The sequence below is a fragment of the Dendropsophus ebraccatus genome, chromosome 12 (genome assembly GCF_027789765.1).
Source record: "Dendropsophus ebraccatus isolate aDenEbr1 chromosome 12, aDenEbr1.pat, whole genome shotgun sequence".
NCBI lineage: Eukaryota > Metazoa > Chordata > Amphibia > Anura > Hylidae > Dendropsophus > Dendropsophus ebraccatus.
In genome coordinates this window covers 24138446-24161286 of record NC_091465.1, presented here as the reverse complement: position 1 = coordinate 24161286, position 22841 = coordinate 24138446, and the positions used below count along the sequence as shown (strand labels likewise).

The window sequence follows — 22841 nt, the reverse complement described above, 5'->3', positions numbered from 1 at the left end:
AAAATTTTTAGTAATGCATAGTGGACCTGAAATAAAATATTAAACTGTTTCCTATTCTATTAGGTCTGTTATGATAATATAATTCTATTACGTATGTTATGGTACTGTTCATACATACAGAAGGGTGGGTACTGAGAATTGAACCCAGCATACAGAAAAAGAGGAATTGTGCAGTGTCTACATACAAGTCTAGGGAAGTGGTACTGTCCATTGTCCATACACACAGAAGAGCAAATATACTGAGAACTACACCCAGCATACAGGACAAGAGATGTGGTACTGTCTACACAAGCAGATAGTAATACTGTGCGCGTCAGTCTGCTATAGCTCATGGTTTGCTGAGGATGAAGATAAGTTTCTTACCTTCATCCTCAACACAGTTTTTATGTACTTTGCAGTTCCATATGTTAATGAGACAGTTTGGTGCACTGGGGGGGGGCGGGACTACCACCCTAAGGCTGGGTTCACACTACGTTTTTGTAATCCATTTTTTTGCAAAAAAAAAGAACGGATGAAAAACAGATGCATGTGTGTGCATCCCTTTTGATCCGTTTTTCCATTGAATTCCATTATAAAAAAAAAAGGCATCATAACGGATCCGGGTTTTTTATGGACACAAAAATGAGGTCGACTACGTTTTTGTGTACATTAAAAAAAAGGATCCTTTTTTTTTTTTATAATGGAATTCAATAGAAAAACGGATGCACACACATACATGCATTTTTTTCCATCTGTTTTTCATCCTTTTTTTTGAAAAATCGGATTGCAAAAACATAGTGTGAACCCAGCCTTAGTGCACCAATTCGCCCTGGCCACCCTTCTAATGAATATTGGGGCAGCACTCCGCAGTGAAGTCACTCCGGCGCTCATGACTGCATAGCGCCAAATTTAAAATCATTAAGGGGGGGGGGCCGGGCAATCATAGGTAGTTGAATGTAGTCCCGCCCCCAGTGCACCAAACTGCCTCATTAGCTAAAAGATTAAACTGCAAAGTACACAAAAATGATGCAGAGGATGAAGGTAAGAAAATTGCCTTCATTCTCAGCGCCCCGTGAGCTGTAGGTACAAATCGGCAGGTTAGATGCTTCTATCCTGCTGATAGTTTCCCTTTAAAGGACAATGGAAGATACTGAGAATTACACCCAGAAGAATATACATCATACAAAACATTCACTGTCACAAACATCTCACCTCCGGTTTGACGGCCCTTGAAAAGGCAGCGCTGGCCACCCTGCATAGTGAGCAGCCATGAACGTATAATATATATAGCTACTCACTACAGTACAGGAACAGAGAGATGGTGATAGACAGAAATCTCTGCTCCTGTACACTTGGGCTTAGGCTTCTGTTGGGGCTGAGGCTTCTGTACCCTAGTTCCTCCGCTACACAGGGAACAGAGCCAAATGCTTCTGTCTCTTTTCTCACTGTAGTGTGGGCAGGTACCTACAGATCTACTTAAAGAGTACAATTAGAATAGACTCTGCTGAAGAGAATCTTCACAGTTCACTTGATTGTGGTTTAGAGAAAATATTCATTCTCACAGAAAAACTCTACAGATCTGTCAAGTGATACCTTGAGGGACGTATGCAGGAGCATGATTACCAATGTGGAAGCCGATCAGTACCGTGTCCGACTGGAGTCCTAATAGAAGACATCAGTGCCAGGGGACACTTTAGCAATTTCTCCAACCCTGGTTCTAGATGAAGAATGCAGATGAATCCTCGCATCATGGGCTGGAACATGCTTAACATAACTTTGGAAAGTGCTGGAGTTGACTTAGAGGCTCTCAGAGGCAGAATGCTGGAATCTACATACAGTGTGTTTTTCTCACAGACAAATTCTGGGAATTCTTGACTTGAGGTAGGCCACATGGCTGACAGGAACTGACTTGCAGTAGTTAAATAAGGCTAGACTCCTACCTCTCTGACTAGTCAACCCTTTTATAGCCTAGCATGTATTGCTCTCATTGGTGGAGAGACATTAGGTGATCAGACTAGGGCTTGCTCTCATTGGTAGAGAGAGGGGTGGTGACCAGATTGTCTTACTCCCATACATGTGACAGGGTGTGGTATAGTGGTACAGCAGAAAATGTTTAACCCTTTCACTAAACACTTCACTGTTTGCTGTTAAACAGGATAACAATTGAAACAGTTCCAAAAATCTAGTATAGTACAAAGCAATACTCGTCAGCCTCCTGACAACATTAGACACTTAGCAGCTGTGGATACTGGGACACTGCACTTTTTTTACATAAAAATCTTAGGCCATCATTACCATCACGTTACTTATTTTGTTTTGTGTACGTTACTTCCTTTGTCTGCTTTTTATATGGTTAGAGCTTTCCTGGATTTCTGCCATGTCTTTTGTTCTTCTGTCAGTGTCGTGGCAGCTTGGGCATTTATTTTTTGCCGGGTTCTCCAGGATGTAAAGACTCTAATATATCCAATGGCTCCACCAAACCTGACAGAAGAACAAAAGACTTTGACATGGCTGAAATCCAGGAGAGATCTAATCATATAAAAAGAAGACAAAGGAAGTATCGTGATGGTCATGATGTCCTGAGATTTTTATGTAAAACACGAACTCCAAGCCCTGAAGTCCGATCCAACGTCAAATATACAGACAAAGCTACAATTTTTCTGAAGATCAAGTGCTAAAAAATTCACAATTGGAAAAAAAAAATAAAGAGAAATGATTACTCTCTTATTCTAGAAGGTCGACGTAAAACTTCTTACTCAACAGTCATAAGTCGGTCCAATCTGATCCATTGAGATGCAGCAGTAATGGATTACAGGGGCCCCTCTGCTGCCACCAACGTTAGATAGCCCTGCAGTTTCCGGACCCTGCTCTGATCAAGCGCAACACTATACAAAGCCATTTGCAAAATGAGAGCGGAGTGGCTGCCACACTGTTGGCAGGAGGAGATGGCCCCGTTGAGGGATAAGCTATCAGAAGGTCAATGCAGGGGCGTAACTGCCACTGTAGCAGCCATAGCAGCTGCTACGGGGCCCACTGCCTCAGGGGGCCCAGTGGCCCACTCCTGCAATACACTGGGCCCCCTGAGCTTTTATCATTTGCAACATTCAGTGGCTGAATGAGTCTTCCAGGTTCTAAAAATGTCCCTTTAACTGCAGGCACTCCTGAGGAGCACTTGCTGTTATGCACTTAAGAGTACACTTGACAACTTAGTAGTCACTTGAGGGTCCCAATCAAAAGTTTACTAAGGGCCTCGCCCATTTCTAGCTACGCCTTTGGGTCTATGAGAGAGTGTAGGGCAAGGTAGCAGGCCCACTCAGCCATTCAGAGGCTATAGCGGTATCCCTCCTCTGCCTTTAATTGGCTGAGTGGGCCTGCAACGTCACATCTCAAGACCAGGAAGCGACTGACCTCCCAGGGGGCAGGAGCAGCAAAATGTGGGCAGCAGCGCTGGAGCCAGGGTGGTAAATTGATGTAATTTTTTTCACCCACCCACTCCCCGGGCATTCCTGTCTGAAATACCCCTTGAAATCATCTACTTTTTCTATTTTACAAAATTTTTTTTGTAAACTACCAAAAAAGATACACCTTTCCACATAAAAAATACAGAGCAAGCCATTGAGGAAGTAGCAGGTGTCACTCAGGTCTAGTTACAGGTGTTCCACTGACCTTACACTACAACCCTCAAAGTCTTTCATAGTGCAGAGCAAGACAGCGATGGAGGCTAGAATGGAGCTCTGTTCTCTTCACTAATGAGTCCCGCTTTTGTCTTTGATGCAATGTCTTTGTCTTGGATGGGAGACCAGGTGGACTGTGCCAAGAAGAGGCCTACAAGCGGACATTACATTGGTCTTAATCTTGGGATTATGGTGTTTCCTGGAATAAAGTACAGTACCCAGACACTTCCTATCATCATTCCAAGTACAATAACAGTTTGGTGTTACATATGTTTATTAATAACCTTGTAGACTGGCTACAGAGTAGAATCTCCATTCTTGCAGATGATACTAAACGGGGTAAAGTAATCACCACGGAGGAGGATAATATCATATTACAGAGGGATTTGGAGAAGCTGGATGCTTGGGCAGATACATGGCAAATGAGGTTTCATGTGAATAAATGTAAGGTTATGTATTTGGGCTGCAAAAAAATAATAAGTAAAGTTATGTGCTAAATAACACACAAATAAAACTGGGTAAAACTGCTTCCAAAAGGGACCTGGCGGAAACGGTGGACAGTAAACTCAACTTTAGTGATCAGTGCCAGGCAGCAGCTGCCAAGGCTAATAAATAAGGGGATGCAGCAAAAGAGGCATAGATGCTAAAGATGAGAACATAGTTTTGCCTCTTTATAAATCACTGGTCCAGTGTAGGACTGGCCCACCAGAGGAGCGGAGGATCCTTCAGTGGGACCCCAGCTTTGCAACCTGCACAGGCACTTACTAACGTGTTGTTTCTCACTGGTTCTTCATTGGTGGTCCCCAAGGATCATTTCCTCTAGTGGGCCCCAGATACCCCAGTCTGTCACACTGCACTGGCCAGACCACACATTGAATATTGTGTACAATTTTTGGCACCAGTATATAAGAAGGATACAGCTGAATTGGACCAGGTGCAGAGGAGGGAGCGACAAAGGTCATAAAGGGAATGGGTGGGTTACATTACCAAGACAGGTTATCAAGCTTGGGGTAATTAAATTTAGAAAAAAAGACATTTTAGGGGCAATCTGATTACAATGTACAAATATATGAATGGACAGTACAGAGGTCTTTGTAGTGATCTTTTTACTCCTAGGCTTATAACCACTACAAGGGGGCATCCTCTACAAGATTTCACCATCAGCACAGATGCCGATTCTTTAGTCTAAGAGCGGTAAGACTGTGGAACTCTCTGGCACATGATGTTGTCATGGCTAATTCATTAAAAAAGGTCTGGATGCTTTTCTTGAAAAATATAATATTACAAGTTATGGGCATTAGATTTCCGGTGATATGTTGATCCGGGGATTATTCTCATTGCCATTTTGGAGTCGGGAAGGAATTTTCTCACTGTGATGGGGCAATTGTCATCTGCCTTATGTGGCCTTTTGCCTTCCTCTGGATCAACACAGTAGGGTTTCTCTAGGTTGAACCAGATGGACTCTTGTCTTCTTTCAACTTTATTTACTATTTTACTATGAAACCAGTGGTGCGGCCATTTCTCTAAAGTGTCTCGGGAGCCGTTTTTTCAACATGACAATGCCAAGCCACATGTTGTTGTATTACTGTGAGCGGCTTATGTGGCTAAAACGTGCTACCATGGCCTATAGAGTCATCGAACTTGTGTACCACAAGGACATCTGGGGGACTTTGGTTGGCAATTGCAATGAGAGCTGGTAGCAACAGATCCCTCCTTGGTGTTGCAGTTCCATTGTTGATGAGTGTAAATATATATGGTATTGTTCTTCAGAGATGTTATAACTATGGAAATATACCATTATATATCCAGCACGTTGAACACCACTTTAGTGCTCCTACAGTTACGGAGAGATGGATCCTCCCTGCCGTGTCACTTTGGCCGGGTGGTTCTTGAATCCAGATTAGAATTGAATAAAACCTGTTATTAAAATTCTGTTGACATGATGTATATTATCCTTAAATATGTTCTCACTTTTATTGCCCTGGTAGGTGGCACCTGCCAGACGTCACTCCCTCTAGGTAGCCGTGTTGTGGACTCTATATAAGAAACTGGTACAGCAAGAAAGTAGAATCTTCGGGCTACAGAGGTTGGACATGGATAACCTTAGTAAGTAGAATAATTTAAATTAGTTGGTTTGTACCTCTCTATGAGGAATTTTTCGTAGTATTTCCATTTACTTGAAGGTGTGTTTGCTGATGTTTGTATAGTTACTATAGGTTATCATGACATGTATCTGTCTCTTCTGATCTGCACACACAGTTCTCGTCTCCTTACTCTTCTGGGCAGTATTCGGTAGTAGCCGGAGTGATCTGCTCCAGGAGTGCCTGAAAGATCCCGACTATGAAGACTTATTGAACATTGCCAAAAATGGGTTGCCATCTTCCAAGACACGTAATGGTAAACACATAGTGGTTGTTGGTGCTGGGATGGCAGGACTCTCTGCGGCCAAAACTTTGCAGGATGCCGGGCACCAAGTAAGTCTTGGGTTTCTATTATTATTATTATTATCATTATCATTATTATTATTATTATTATTATTATTATTATTATTATTATTATCTCTGCTGAAGTAGAAGGCAAATACACTCACCTCTTCCTATTCCCACACTTCTGTTCCTTTCTGGACACCACTGCATGAACAATAGGATATAAGGTATTGGCTGGACATCCAGTCTGGGGTATGTATTAAGGGGTGGTCTACTCCATATTTATAGGTCTTTCCTGGAATCTATATTTATTTAGACAGTCTGGTGGTCCATAGCTTCTAAGAGGATCTGGGGTTCTGTATTTTCAGAGAGTCAGGGGACTGAGATTATTATGGGAGACAAATGGCGTATATCTTATGAAGTTGTCTACATTTATAGAAACATAGAAGATTTCCTTTATTATTATCTTAGGATAGATATATGTATATACCAGGCAGGTTTACATTCAGTTATTGTAGATTTACCAACCACATCTACTGGAATTTTGTTCCAAGCATCTACTACTCTTTCAGGAAAGTAATATTTTCTTGTGGTGTTTCTGACATTTCACCCAACTAACCTCTCACTGTGTCCTCTTGTTCTTGTGTTCAGTTTCTTATTTAAAACACCTCCCTCCTGAACGTTATTTCGTCCTTTAACATATTTAAAGGTTCCGATCATGTCCTCCCTTTCTCTTCTTTCCTTCAGACTATACAGATTAATATCCTTAACCCCTTAAAGTCAAAGCCAATTTTCGTTTTTGCACTTTTGCTTTTTCCACTTTATGTTTTAAAAAAAGGAATTTGTTTTGATTTCGGGGAGTTTTGCATTTACGCCGTTCACCCTATGGTAATACTGACTTGTTATGCATGTTCCTCGAATCGTTACGATTACAACGATATATAACATGTATAACTTTTATATTATCTGATGGCCTGTAAAAAATTCAAACTATTGTTAACAAATATATGTTCCTTAAAATCGCTCCATTCCCAGGCTTATAACGCTTTTATCCTTTGGTCTATGGGGCTGTGTCAGGTGTCATTTTTTGCGCCATCATGCGTTCTTTCTATCGGTACCTTGATTGCGCATATACGACTTTTTGATCACTTTTTATTAAATTTTTTCTGGATTTGATGCGACCAAAAATGCGCAATTTTGCACTTTGGAATTTTTTTGCGCTTACGCCGTTTACCGTGCGAGATCAGGAATGTGATAAATTAATAGTTCGGGCGATTACGCGCGCGGCGATACTAAATATGTTTATTTATTTGTTTATTTATTTATATTTATAAAATGGGAAAAGGGGGGTGATTTGGACTTTTAAGAGGGGAGGGGATTTTTTATTGATAAAAAAACATTTTTTACTTTTATTTTTACTGTAACTAGAAGTCCCCCTGGGGGACTTGTATATACAAAGCACTGATCTCTCTGAACACCCCGTCAGATACGTCATGGGTCGCTAAGGGGTTAAAGTGTAAGGCTAGGTTCACACATCGTCTTTTATTCTTACACCAGTTAAGATTTTTGCTGGACAACCCCTTTAAGAAACTCTGTAATGGGTTTCATTAGGCAAAAAAGCCTCCCCCCCTCACTTCTTATCTGTGCATTATCAGGCAAAGCCATCTATATTGCAGAGTAGGAACATGAAGATGGGTTTGCTGAGTCCATTGATAACCTATAATGGGAGTGACTGAGGGGGGTGAATGAGCAGGAGAGCAGACAAGCAGCCCTGCCATTTGGAGACTGTCTAGGCACATAAAATTCTGGATTCATAGGTCAGACTGCTTGAGGAAACCCACAGTCCATCCGACAGCCATCATGATCATACTGAACTGTCTTACCCCTATACAGAAATAGCAAGGTGTTTATGGATAATCTAAGCTTCCTCCATCTTAGGTAACTATACTAGAAGCCAATAAAAGAGTTGGAGGTCGTGTTCTCACCTACCGAGATCCAGAAGGCTGGTACGCAGATTTAGGACCAATGCGTCTGCCACCATCTCACAGGTAACAATGATCAGAACATTATTTTTTATTAGGCTATATTCACACTACGTAAAAGTACGGCCGTTGTTGCCATCGGCAACAACGGCCGTACTTTGTACAGTGTGGAGCACTGCCTTTACTGCTATGGGATCCTGGCCGGATCTTCCAATATGTCTTCTATTTATCATATTGGATGCCTTTAAGTGAAAGTACCATCAGTATATTCGCTTTAAGTTCTGCACATGGATAGAACGGCGCCGGCGAGGAGAAGCATATGGCACCGTTCTATTACCGGGTACTGTGTGGGGGTGAAGCACTGGTGGGGGGCTGGTCCATCCCCAGTGGCAGGAACCCCCCCCCCCCCCCCCCTATTATGTGGCTCCCTGCATTCAAATTGAACCGTGTCATAGTAGAGCGGGGGTTTCCTCCTACTGGGGGTGAGCCGGCCTGCTTACAGTGCTTTACCCCAAGCCGGTGCCGGAATAGAATGGTGCCGTATGCGGGAACCGGGCTGTGGTTCAAAAAAAGGACAGTGGCTCTGGCTTCCCTGCGCTGGCGCTATTCTATCCATGTGCAAAACTTAAAGTGAATGCTTTGTTGAGAGCACCTTAGCCGTGATCACACATCGCTGACTACATTATATTATATTACGAGTCCAATATATTACTTACCTGAATATGTTTGATATCTTTGGTGTATGGACTGTCACCGGTCACCTGCTTCATGTGACTATTATTATAATAGTGTCACTATTTTTGGGGGCAGCTTTAGTTTTCTTCTGTGTTTATTCCTTGTACCTCTGGTTGATTAACAACTTAAAGTGATACTGCTACCAAATCTTCAATTTTTTTTTTAGGTTTTTTCGGTTTTGTTGATGTATTAAAAGTCACATGACAATTTTTTTCCGAATGCCTCCATTTTGACAGATTTACAGCTTTATTTTCTTTTTACAAATTCTAGTCCTACAATTGGGCTTGACCATTCAATCCATTGATATCTTTTATAATACAATGTAATACTTCTAGATTTATTCCTGTCACTGGTATACTGACCACCATTCCCTCTAAGCTGTGCACTCTGAAAATCAGCTTGACAGGCACTGCTGCCATTTGGCTTAAAATAAAAAAATGTGTTTTCAAATCAGCTGCTGTCAGAAATTTTTACAAATTAGTAAATCGCTTTAAAAAAAAAAAAAAAAATTCACAAGGCTTCCAGTACTTATCAGCTGCTGTATGTCCTGCAGAAAGTGGTGTATTCTTTCCAGTCTGACACAGTGCTTTCTGCCGCCACCTCTGTCCATGTCAGGAACTGACCAGATCAGCAGCAAATCCCTATAGAAAACTTCTCTTGCTCTGGGCAGTTCCTGACATGGACAGAGGTGGCAGCAGAGAGCACTGTGTCAGACTGGAACGAATACACCACCACCCTAACCTTGGTCCAGTACTGGATATACACTGTCTGAGGTTCAGTGCTTCCATATGGTGAATGTATAATGCATGTAAAATGTATAGATGACATATGGATAACATTTCCATTGCTCTTTGCAGGATCGTACGGGAATACATCAGGCAGTTTGGGCTGAAATTAAACCCTTTTATTACATTTGACAACAACGCCTTCTATTTCTTCAATAATATCAGACGTGGACACGGAGAGGCCAAAGAGACCCCAAATCTGTTCGGATATAATCTAAAGGCTGAAGAGAAGGGGAAATCTATTACTGATCTGTATTATAAAGCCGTGTACAAGGTATATAGCGTATATAGAGGTGTGTGTAATATTATCTCACTACATATCTATTATCCAAAGGGCTATGAGCAGCAGTGCTGGGGAGAGATGTTTAATCACACAAATAAGATTTGTTGGTCACAAAAAACTATTGGTGTCTAAAGGACATTACCATTGATTTTACATGAAATGGCTGAAAGGGATTTGTGACAATGTGAAGAAATAAACTAGGCTGTATATGTCACTCTTTTTCTTCTTTTTATATTAAGATATATACAGTATTTAGATTTTTTTTCTTTTTCCTCAGTACTTGAAAGAAACAAACAGCAGAAAATGCTCGACAATATTAGACGGATTTGACAAAGCTTCTGAGATGGTAAAGTTGTGATTGTATTTATAGTAAATTATATTATATTCTAATTTTAAATAGCTCCCAACTTGACTATTACTAGCATATCCACAGGATACAGTGTTCCTATATATATATATATATATATATATATATATATATATATATTGGTTCCAGGACAACTATTGTATGTAGAAAATATTGTATGTTGAGACCAAAATTCTAGGTACAGTACAGAGCAGCACAGGACATGTAGAATCACACTTTACTCAGAGAATCACCACTAGATAGCCAACCAGTGCATAGATGTGTGTAATACATAGCCTCAGAAGGCAACTGCCATTCGACATCTCAAGTGTAAAGGGTCCACATTCAATATATATATATATATATATATATATATATATATATATATATATATATATATACACATTTCTCTTTCTAAATTTTGATTTGACTCCTTGCACTCAGCGAATTTCATTGAACACAAAGATCACGCTCTTCCACTGAGGTCCTAGGGCACAAGACACAGAGCAGCACTGCCTGTACTTTAGCTTTATTATATATATATATATATATATATATATATACACTCACCGGCCACTTTATTAGGTACACCATGCTAGTAACGGGTTGGACCCCCTTTTGCCTTCAGAACTGCCTCAATTCTTCGTGGCATAGATTCAACAAGGTGCTGGAAGCTTCCTCAGAGATTTTGGTCCATATTGACATGATGGCATCACATAGTTGCCGCAGATTTGTCGGCTGCACATCCATGATGCGAATCTCCCGTTCCACCACATCCCAAAGATGCTCTATTGGATTGAGATCTGGTGACTGTGGAGGCCATTTGAGTACAGTGAACTCATTGTCATGTTCAAGAAACCAGTCTGAGATGATTCTAGCTTTATGACATGGCGCATTATCCTGCTGAAAGTAGCCATCAGATGTTGGGTACATTGTGGTCATAAAGGGATGGACATGGTCAGCAACAATACTCAGGTAGGCTGTGGCGTTGCAACGATGCTCAATTGGTACCAAGGGGCCCAAAAAGTGCCAAGAAAATATTCCCCACACCATGACACCACCACCACCAGCCTGAACCGTTGATACAAGGCAGGATGGATCCATGCTTTCATGTTGTTGACGCCAAATTCTGACCCTACCATCCGAATGTCGCAGCAGAAATCGAGACTCATCAGACCAGGCAACGTTTTTCCAATCTTCTACTGTCCAATTTCTTGAGCTTGTGCAAATTGTAGCCTCAGTTTCCTGTTCTTAGCTGAAAGGAGTGGCACCCGGTGTGGTCTTCTGCTGCTGTAGCCCATCTGCCTCAAAGTTGGCCGTACTGTGCGTTCAGAGATGCTCTTCTGCCTACCTTGGTTGTAACAGTTGGCTATTTGAGTCACTGTTGCCTTTCTATCAGCTCGAACCAGTCTGCCCATTCTCCTCTGACATCTGGCATCAACAAGGCATTTCCGCCCACAGAACTGCCGCTCACTGGATGTTTTTTCTTTTTCGGACCATTCTCTGTAAACCCTAGAGATGGTTGTGCGTGAAAATCCCTGTAGATCAGCAGTTTCTGAAATACTCAGACCAGCCCTTCTGGCACCAACAACCATGCCACGTTCAAAGGCACTCAAATCACCTTTCTTCCCCATACTGATGCTCGGTTTGAACTGCAGGAGATTGTCTTGACCATGTCTACATGCCTAAATGCACTGAGTTGCCGCCATGTGATTGGCTGATTAGAAATTAACGTGGTAACGTGCAGTTGGACAGGTGTACCTAATAAAGTGGCCGGTGAGTGTATATATATATAGTCTATAAAACCTCCTTGAGCACAATAGACAACAAAGAAGAGGTGACACACCTGGCCCTGGGTATGTAACGTGACACACCTGGCCCTGGGTATAACCTCCCCGGCCTCGGGGGTGCTGATTAACGTAACTATTTATAGCCGTTAGTTTTCAAATAATCTAATAAATACCACATAAATTATGTGTGACATCTTAAAAACATGTACAATGTGTAATATGATAATCCAAAAATATCCAGAGATAAGGAAGCAGGGAGGAGGTATTCATTCTTTAAACCCAATTAAAGTATGCCTGTCACGATGGCCGGCTGCCGGATCAGTGGAAATTACCTCTGTTAATCTGGAATTTTGGGTCTTCATGACTACGAACACGTCATGATGCGACCGTAATTGGATCGAATTCATGGTCTCTTGGTTTGTTCGCAGCCAAGGAGGCCCAGACTTCTGAATTAACAGAGGAAGTCTCTTCGGGGCCAGTAGTGGGCCATCATGACAGGTACACTTTAAACTCTTTGCCTGTTATCCTAAAGGAGCAAAAACAAAAAAATACAGGCAGGGGGTAGGGGGAAAATAATAAAAAATGTATACTTACCTGTCTCCATGCACCAGCAGTATCGAGTCAAAGGCTCCCAGACCTTGTAAGACTTTTGCACTGCTTCCTGCTACATCACGGTCAGGGGGCCACGGGTGGCGCCATTTTTCCAAGAAAGTAGCTGTGTTTTTTCTAATTCTGGAGTACCCCTTTAATGCATTTTAGTATGAGTGGTTTCAAAATGAGAAAATCATCACTGCTTTCCCCTTATGAGACTATACTGTGTATTTTTTTATATTTTATAATCATATGACATAAGTGTATCAAGGCACATGATGAACATGCGTGCGTGTGTACGTGCGTGTGCATTATAATTATTCTGATATGATTTGCACCTATGTACTTAACCAGTTAGACACACCCCTTACTTCCCCAGAATGATGTCTGGGAATAGAAACGTAAGGTAAGATGAGGATGAGGTGTGCCGTATGTCTAGTGTGTTCAAGGAATATTTGAGAGAACAATTAGAACAATTATAGACTATGTTTTATGAACCTAATGTAGAGGTGGCGCTGCTCTTTGTCTTGTACCTTACTTTTTCTAGGAACCTGATTTTAAAGGGGTTGTCCAGGCTTAGAAAAACATAGCCGCTTTCTTTCAGAACCAGCACCATGCCTGGCCACTTCTTGGGTGCTGTTTTGTAGCTTAGTTCCATTAAAGTCAAAGGAGCTGAATTGCAATACTACATACAACCTCAGGACAGGGGTGGCGCTATTTTTGCAAGAAAGCAGCTATGTTTTTTGTAATCCTGAAAAAACCCTTTAACTCCTAGTATAAGGCAGCACACTGATTGGCTAAGCGGGATGCCAGGTAGCCGTGAGCCACAGGAGCAGGGCGGACCGAGGACGGGCAATTTATTAACTGGGTAGCGGTGGGTTAAGGGGGACAGGGCTTTTCATACTCACATCCGCTGCTAGTATGTAAGCCCATACAGGATGACAGGAAACAGGATCCCAGCAGATTTTGCTGCAGAACTCGCAGCGTTAAATTCACTGCGATCTGGTACATGTGAACCCACCCAAGGGTAGACTTTGCATATGGAGTATGGTGGACTGAGCATGCCATCACTCATAGAACACATGTCTTAGAAAGGATATAAAAAGTGTCGGACTGTTTAATCAGCTCTTACACCATAGAGGCATTCTTGGAAAACATGGAGAGTTCTCTCAAACATTTTACATTATTCTGTATCTTCTCCTTTGTATACACAGTCTTTCTTGGTGGAGGAAGGAAGCTTAAGCGCAGGAGCTCTTCAAATGATTGGACACTACATGGGATTAAATGGTGAATTTCACATTTCCTTTTTGGAGTCAATAGTGGACGATTCAATCTTTAACACCACCAGGTACAGTCAATAGCAACAATACTATTCCATGTTGTAGTATCAATCCACATAGAGACCACATAATAGAGATCACTACAATGTTCATATATTAGTACCTACCATATTGTAGAGCCAGAAAATAAATAAAATAAAATAATGGCTACAGTACGACCATACACTAGTAATTACCAGAATGACCCTGGTATAACCACCAGCTTTACACATGATCGCCATTAAATTGTATCATTTATCATGTTTTCATAATGATATTAAAGTCACAGAGTGAACATAGTGAACTATTACATTCTGTTAGGCTGAAATCAAAAGAAATCAAGTTTTCCCCATCATTCTGCACTCAATACCCCATAATATCAAAAGACAACAGAATGGTAGAAATCTAAGAATGCAAAATTATTAAAGAAAAACTAAAATCTTGCATTGCGGTAAGAATTCAAAGCCTTTAGGATGTGTGGTCAGATTACGGAATCCATGCGAAGAACATCCTGCGGTCAGGTGGATTCCGACGTCCACCTAAAGAATTGACATGTCTATTCTTTGGGCAGATGGTGGAATCCGCCTGACCATAGAATGGAGTCTATGGGACGGACGGAGATGCGAGAGAGCGTAGGGGCAAGCAGAGGAATCTGCGGGAACTTCTTCATTAGTGTGAATGCCCCCTAACTGAGTACTCTGGCAGCAATTTCAGCCTCCAGTCTTCTTGGGTGTGCGGTAGCAAGGTTTACCACATGGATTTGGGAATTATCTCCTCTGTAGATCCTCTCTAGCTCTGTCGGTTTGGATGGGGATTGTTGGTGGACGTCACTGTAAGGTCTCACTAGAAATCTTTGATTCAATCTTTGGTCCAAGTCAGGGCTCACACTGGGCTACTCAAGAGCATTCAAGGAGTCACCACTGTTTTCGTGTGCTTAGAGTCATTGCTGGAAAGTGAATCTTTAGCTCAGTCTAAGGTCCAGAGCACTCTAGATCAGGTTTTGATTAAGAATATTTCTGTATTTTAGCTTTGTACTTTACATTTAGCTTTTCATCATCCCGGACCAGTCTCTTTGTTCTCCCACAACATGAGGCTGCCTCCATCATGCTTCACTGGAGGGATGGTATAGGGCAGGTGATGATCAGTGCCTGGTTTCCGTCAGACATGATACTTAGGGTCGTATTACTTGGCCCGATATTCTGGATAAGCGAGCACCGATCTGCTAGATCAGCACTCGCTTACAGAACCTATTACACAGCTCAACTATCGTATTTTCCGGCATATAAGACGACTGGGTGTATAAGACGACCCCCAACTTTTCCAGTTATTATATATAGAGTTTGGGATATGAGACTACCCCTCTTAAAACGCACAGCAAATAAAAATTAATAAAATACATCAGACAGCAGTCAGATCTGAGAAACAGAGAAGGAGGTACAGTAATACTGGTAGGATACAAGGGCGGCCAGATGGGAGAAAGAGGTGTGTTATTCTGAGCACAGCACCACTTTACCGCATCTCTTTTTTTCCGCCACGCATCACTATTACACGTACCGACGTGCGGTCAGCAGCTGATGATTTTTTAACATGTTGAAAGACAGGAATCACCCAATAGTGTCTTTATTACCCAGAGCGATACGCTGCCCAAAAAGGCTGATTCGGCAGATTATCGCTCCGTGTAATAGGGCCTTTATTTTGTGTGAAACCAGTCCAAGGTTATAGCTACATGGTGACTCTGCTTGTGCAATGCACATTATGTTAGGGAATGGTGGCTTATTGCATTGGGACAGTCACAAAAAAAATTCAGTGCGTTTGGTTACCAGTGGCTGAAGAAGTCCTGGAAAAAATGATATTATTGGTCGGTGCTGGAACCAATTAAACACATTTACATTATTTCCTATTGGAAGACACTGCTCGGTTATCAAACTGCTCTGTTCTCAACCTTCCAGAACCAATTAAGTTTGAGAACCAAGGTACCACTGTCTATTGGTAGACTAGATACAGTCCTTTGCAAACATTGTATCTGTTCGGGGTATGCTCTGGTTAATGGGGGCATGGACTGAGGCCAAAATGTTTAACCTTGGTTTCATCAGACCAGAGAATCTGGTTTCTCCCAGTCTAAGAATCCTTAAAGGACAACTCCGGCGGCAGAAAAAAAAAACACTAACAGACACAGATCGTATACTCACCATCCCTCCTGAGTTGATCTCCATTCGAAATTCTCGCTGTCCCCGGTCCCCGTCAGCCCAATCCGCATCTTTGAATTTTCTGTACTTCCAAGTTCCTCCAGCATGAATGGGAGCGAAAAGGCTAATGTTGCACATGTCTTTTCATTCGCTGGATCACATCACATGCTTCCAGCTTGCTCAGCCAATCAGAGCATTCCAGCCAGTGAAAAGGCTGCCGATCCGCCTTTTGCCGATGGAGGCCACTGTACTGCAGCAGAATATTTTTTAGTATTTTTGGATTTGTGCCTCCACACAATCCTGTCTCTGAGCTCTACAGGCAGCTCTTTCCTTCTCATGTTTTTTTTTCTCTGATCTGCATTGTGAGCTGTGAGACCTTATATAGAGAGGGTGTGACTTTCCCAATCCTCTCCAATCACCTGAATTTATCACAAGTGACTCCAATCAAGGTGCAGAAACGTCTCAGAGATGATCACAAGAAATGGAAGCCCCGGAGCAGAATGTCACAGCAAAGGGCCTGAATACTTATGTCCATGCAACTTTTAAATTTTTTCTTTCCAAAAAATTCGCAAAAATGTTAAAAGTTCTATTATCACATTTTTATTATGGGGTACTTAGTGTAGAATGATGGGGGAAACTTGAATTTTATTCTATTAATGCAGTATATATATTGTTTAGCTATGCTAAATTTATTTGGCGTATTTTACTAATATTGTCCTTTTGTCTCACAAGGATGGATGAGATCACAGGAGGCTTTGACCAGTTGCCTTTAGCTTTCTCACGCTCCCTTGGAAATGTCATCAAATTAAATTCTACTGTAGTTAAAATCACAAGGAAGGAGAAATCTGTGGTTGTCCAGTACCGGCAAAACAAGTCCTCTGCTCTCACCAACATATCTGCAGACTACGTCATCGTCACCTCCAGCGCTGGGACCACCAGACGTATAGACTTCAGTCCTCCATTGAGTAATGACAAGTACAATGCTCTCAGTGTCATTCATTATGCAAGTTCCACAAAGATTCATCTGAGCTGTAATGAGAGATTCTGGGAGAAGGATGGGATAGTCGGAGGAAGGAGCTCTACCGATCGACCATCCCGTAACATCTACTATCCGAGTCATAACTTCACCAATGGAAGAGGTGTCCTCCTGGCCTCATACACTTACGAAGACAGCTCAGTGTTCTTCCTATCGCTAAGTGATGAGGATTGTGTTGATATTTTGCTAGAAGACTTGTCCATCATCCATAAGAGACCAAAGGAAGAGCTGAAAAAACTCTGCCCCAAATATGTGGTGAAGAAGTGGAGTCTGGATCCATATACCATGGGAGCATTTGCCTTTTTTACACCCTATCAGTATGGCGATATAAATGAAGCATTGAACAAACCAGAAGGTAGAATTTACTTTGCTGGGGAGCACACGTCACTTCCTCATGGCTGGATCGACACGGCTATAAAGACTGGTCTGAAGGCAGCAAAGAGCGTTCATAGAAGAGCGAGTTTATAGAATGTGTCCCCCAAACATGAAGAAATGATATAAATTCTATGTTTTCAAGATCAGTAAATAATATTTAGTCACTTGTTTATCCTATGATATAAGAAGATGCATATATTCAGTTATCATATAATAAATACATATGGATTGGGTGATGGAAAGTCACAGTTTTGGGCTTCACTCCAATGATGGCAGTATGGTCACATATTGGCATTTGTTTTACATCAATGAGACCCAGACCCACATGGTCCAAATGAATGGAGCTTAGACCACCACAGGTTCTTTAGTGATAAGAAATTTCAATAAACCGTTCATCCTAAGAAATGTCTTAATGTCTTCTTGGTGTCTACCACAATTACATAAACAGCATGACCCAAAAAGCCAACAATATTAGCCTCAACCCCCAACGTCCTTCCCACAACAAACACTAAGTTACCAATAGGGGGTGGTCCTTTTTCACGTAAGTAACAAAGGTGCCAAGCCCAGGGTGTCAAGCCAACTGGCCCAAATTTTTTAAAATTTCTTTAGTGCCTCTCGTTTTTCATAGGCATTCTTGTTAATTATAGCCTTAGGACAATGCATTGCATCTAGAGATGAGCGAACCTGGAGCATGCTCGAGTCCATCCGAACCCGAACTTTCGGCATTTGATTAGCGGTGGCTGCTGAAGTTGGATAAAGCCCTAAGGCTTTGTGGAAATCATGGATATAGTCATTGGCTGTATCCATGTTTTCCAGACAACCTTAGAGCTTTATCCAAATTCTGCAGCCCCAGCTAATCAAATACTGAACGTTCGGGTTCGGATCGACTCGAACCCGAACCCGGTTTGCTCATCTCTAATTGCATCAAACCATCATGTTTAAACTGCTGCAACTGTTTGCAGGGAGGGGGGACAAGGTCTCCTCAACCGCTGCATTCACATGTTCAGTGTTTTTCCTGGTCCGTGATTGTGGTCTGCTAGCTATCTCCGTGATCTGTGCAAAACCATCCATGTTGTCATCCTTTTTGCTTCCGTATCCGTGTTTTTCACGGATCTGTTTAAAGCATTTTAAATTACATTGATTACATCACATCCGTATTTTTCCCAGATGAAAAATACGGATCTCATTGATTTCTATGGGGAATTCGTTCCGTGCCTCCGTTCCAAGTAATGACAGGTCCTATTTTTAAACGGAACGGATTGGAGATCCTTCAAAACCTTGAACATGTGAATAGCCCTATACAAAGCAATGGGCTGTAAATTTGTCCAACTTGACAGATCGTGTGAATGCTGCCTTACAGTGTCAGCAGTTTTGAACATGATTTGCAGCTAACAGATTCCCTTTAAATAGATGTCCTATGTCCGTCAACCAATTTTAGGTTTGTTTTAATTAACTTTGATGAAAACTGAACAAACCATTATGATGGTAAGTCCGTCTCCTATTCCAGCTACAGTAATTTATCCTGACACAGACTACTGAGGACACCCCTGCAGCAAAGGCTTCATATTAGTAAAGTGTTACTGTCATTTCAAAATAATGTTTGCCATGTCCTAAGGACTTTCAATCTGAGAGTTGAGACCCCTAGAATGAGCGGAGAAAGTCACTCACTAGGCGCATTCACTTCCTGCTTGGTGTTCATGTGAGTAGACTGACTCCATAGACTTACTGTCACTCGCACAAAATATGGAGGGAACACTGTCAGCATGCACCTCTCCCTACTCATTTTAATGATCAGTGGGGGTTTCCACAACCGACCACAAATTTGTAGATGACCCTGTTAAGAGGCACCTATAATTTTAGGGTCCCAGTCATTCAAACCACTACTATTGCCACTATGGACATACCACTAAGTCTAGGGATGTTCGTGTAAATGTTTAATGTTACATTAAAAAAAAACAAAAAAAACCCTTTCCTTTATATAAAACTTTCATTGCTATAAAGTAGACACTAGTACTTTGCAAGTAACTCTTTTTGTACCTTGGCCAATGAAGTACTCACACAAGCCTTTGTAGAGGAACACCCATGGATATATATTCCGCCATCTTTAAATAAACGAGATCCACTTTGACCAGAAACCATGTCAGAGTGTTTGATTCTTCTTCATTCACTCGAGTTAATACTTTTAACTGTTAATTTGCAACAGACATTCAATATGACAGTACTCTTAAAGGAGACCTGTCACCCCCCGTGCCGGGGTGACAGGCTCCCGACCCCCGTTACAGCCCCCTATACTCACCTGATCCGGGTCCCGCTTCCTGATCCGGTCGGGTCACGCAGATATGAGCGTCTGAAGCCCAGCGCGCACGCTCACAGGAGAGTCCGACGCTCATAGAGAATGAATGGGGAGTCCGATGCTCCGTCATTCTCTATGAGCGTCGGACTCTCCAGTGAGCGCGAGCACCGGGCTTCGGGCGCTCATATCTCCGTGACCCGACCGGATCAGGAAGCGGGACCCGGCGGGACCAGATGAGTATAGGGGGCTGTAACGGGGGGTTGGGAGCCTGTCACCCCGGCACGGGGGGTGACAGGTCCTCTTTAAGGTGCACCCATTTGATTTAGCGCCCAACGCGGGGCAAGGAGCGAGATAGTCCGGAGAAGCAGCTGCATTGAAAGCATTCACACCGGTCTGACACATACGAGGGAAGAGACTGCAAGATAAGGAGGTCAGAAAATTAATTATCTTACCTATAAACACCCCTGTGCTGTGTGTTACATGGCTTTCCGGCCAGACACCTGACCACATAATAAAAGCCCTTGTCCCAAGAATCTGGTCACTTTTGTGACCTATTGTTACTATAAGGGACTTTAAACTTCAGGATATGGTGTGAAAGCTGCGCACTGTTACATTGTTCCTGGCCTTAGATGGCCAACGTAATACATTGGTGGCCATGAGCAAACGAACAGTTGATTTTACACAGAATCACTACCTAACAAAGGTTGACCCTCTTTCCAACTTAAATGGGACGATGAGGCTGAAGAGGAAAGAAGGAAAAAACAAAACGTGTTGCTATATCGTTGTAAGGGTGTTGATATTGCTAACAAGGGATGTGCCAAAACTGTAAGGCTAGCTGTACCTAAAAAAGGTTTTGTCCATCCTGTTCCCCAAAAGAGAAAACTATAAGATACAACTCTCCCTAAGTTCAGGGAGATGAAAGTAGAATTACTGAATCACTGTCAGTGACACCACCTTATTTGCTGAGATAGAGAATGAACAAAGGGCTACAGGTTAAGGCCCTATTCAATGGGCTGACTGTTAGGAGCGGGTGAGTGCGGGGGTAAGGGGTGCTTTGGTATCATGCATTTAAGAGCGACTTCGGTACCACCCCTTTAAGAGTGACTTTGGCACCATCACTTTAAGAGCTCATTTGGCTCTGGCCCTTTAAGAGCTAATTTGGCCCTGTCCCTTTAAGAGTGACTTTGGTACGCCCTTTTAAGAGCGACTTTGGTACCGCTCCTTTAAGAGCGACTTTTGTACCACCCGTTTAAGAGCAACTTTCATACAGTCCCTTTAAGAGTGACTTTGGTATCATTCCTTTTAGAGCGACTTTGTTACCGCCCCTTTGAGAGCTAATTTGGCCCTGTCCCTTTAAGAACAACTTTTATCCCTTTGTACCATACTTTCGATTTAGCTCTTAAAATGATGGTACCAAAGTCACTCTTAAAGGGGCGGTACCAAAGTCGCTCTTAAAGGGATGTACCAAAGTCACTCTTATAGGACTGTACCAAAGTTGCACTTAAAGGGACAGTACCAAAGTTATTCTTAAAAGGAATGGTACCAAAGTCATTCTTAAAGGGACGGCACTAAAGTTGCTCTTCAAGAGGTGTTACTTAAGTTGGTTTTAAAGGGACAGTAGATAAGCTGCTCTTAAAGGGACAATACATAAGCTGCTCTTAAAGGGACAGTCAATATGTTGCTCTTAAAAGGTTGGCACCAAAGTTGCTCTAAAAGAAACTTACCAAAATTGTTCTTAAAGGGACGGTACGTTGCTCTTAAAGAGACAGTGCCAAAGTTGCTCTTAAAGGGAAGGTATCAAGGGTTAAAGTTTCTCTTAAAGGGATGTCACTGTTAAAGGGGAGCTCTTTTCAAGTACGGTGTATTTCCCTGGAAATGCACATCTAGTTAATTATTGTAAATGTTATTGATCCTTCTGTTATTTTTGACTATGTCTTTTACAAGGATACTGCACAGAGGAAATTTGAGGGAATGTATATTCATAACAAGCAGATTTTTGATTAAAGGACAACTCTGGCGGGGAAGAAAAAAGCCCCCAAAGCTAATCTTTATACTTCCCCTGACTGTAGTGTCTGTCACTACTCGAAATTCCTCCCTCCCGAGACCCCGCTGTGCTGTGATTACCGTCTTCTGTTCTTCTTTACTCCCTTGTTCGATGATTCAAAACTCCCAACCCTCCGTTCATCAGTTCGGATGGCTTGCAGCTTGCTCAGCCAATCGGAGCCGAGCCTACTGTCAGTCACCTGGCGATGCTAGTTAGGCCAGCCTCCCTCTACAGAGGATGATGTTGACACAAAATGGCGGCGGCTGAAGAATGTGGTCGACAGTGAGCAGGTAAGTATACTTTTTGATACTTCCAGGAAGGGGAGACATAGGAAGAGGATCCAGACCAGTAATTAAAACACATTACAAGGTTTTATAACTTTGTAATGTATTTTATTGCCAGGGGGATATATTGCTGAAGTTGCCCTTTAAAAAGAAGAATTCCTGTTATCTCTCAGCAAAATATGAAAGAATTTATTGGTTTTAGTTGATATACCGCAGTTAGGTTTTATATCTGGAAGAATATGTATATGTTTTCTGTTCTTTATGAAGCTGCTTACAATTATAAAAGATTGTATATATATATATATATATATATATATATATATATATATATATATATATATATATTCTTTTAAAGTGTCTTTTAATTGAGTTCTGGCAAAAGAAAGTAAATATGAGACTAGCCGTGTGTAACATTTATTTTGAGTCCTGCAATGATAATAGTAAAACAGAATAAAACACTAATCCATTTGAGAAATAATCAACACTGGTAAACTAAGTTATTACTTAAAAGGATTCAATTTAAATGTTAGGAATTGAGGCCGTGAACTATGTGAGTTAAATGTTTTTTTTTTTTTAATTATTATTTTTTTTTATTTAGCTGCAGTTAAGGGCTGCAGGGCTGCAGTCAGGCAGGGGTTAACATTTCCGGCATATAAGGCGAACCCCTGACAATCTTCTTAAAAGTCAGGGGTTGTCTTATACGCCCAGTCGCC

At 41.8% G+C, this 22841-nt stretch overlaps 1 protein-coding gene across 1 annotated transcript; it reads left to right on the top strand.

Annotated features, from left to right (window-relative positions):
• Positions 1-5713: 5713 nt before the first annotated feature.
• Positions 5714-17893, top strand: LOC138769048 (L-amino-acid oxidase-like). The gene is made up of 7 exons (XM_069947217.1): positions 5714-5759; positions 5913-6127; positions 8018-8127; positions 9654-9855; positions 10142-10210; positions 13806-13939; positions 16829-17893. The coding sequence occupies exons 1-7, from the start codon at positions 5747-5749 to the stop codon at positions 17598-17600; spliced, it is 1515 nt and encodes a 504-aa protein (XP_069803318.1). The 5' UTR covers positions 5714-5746; the 3' UTR covers positions 17601-17893.
• The last annotated feature ends 4948 nt before the right edge of the window (positions 17894-22841 follow it).

Coding starts and splice junctions, on each gene's coding strand:
- LOC138769048 (XM_069947217.1), top strand. Junction 9,856..10,141: donor ATTATAAAGCCGTGTACAAG/GTATATAGCGTA, acceptor CTTTTTCCTCAG/TACTTGAAAGAAACAAACAG. Junction 10,211..13,805: donor TTGACAAAGCTTCTGAGATG/GTAAAGTTGTGA, acceptor TTGTATACACAG/TCTTTCTTGGTGGAGGAAGG.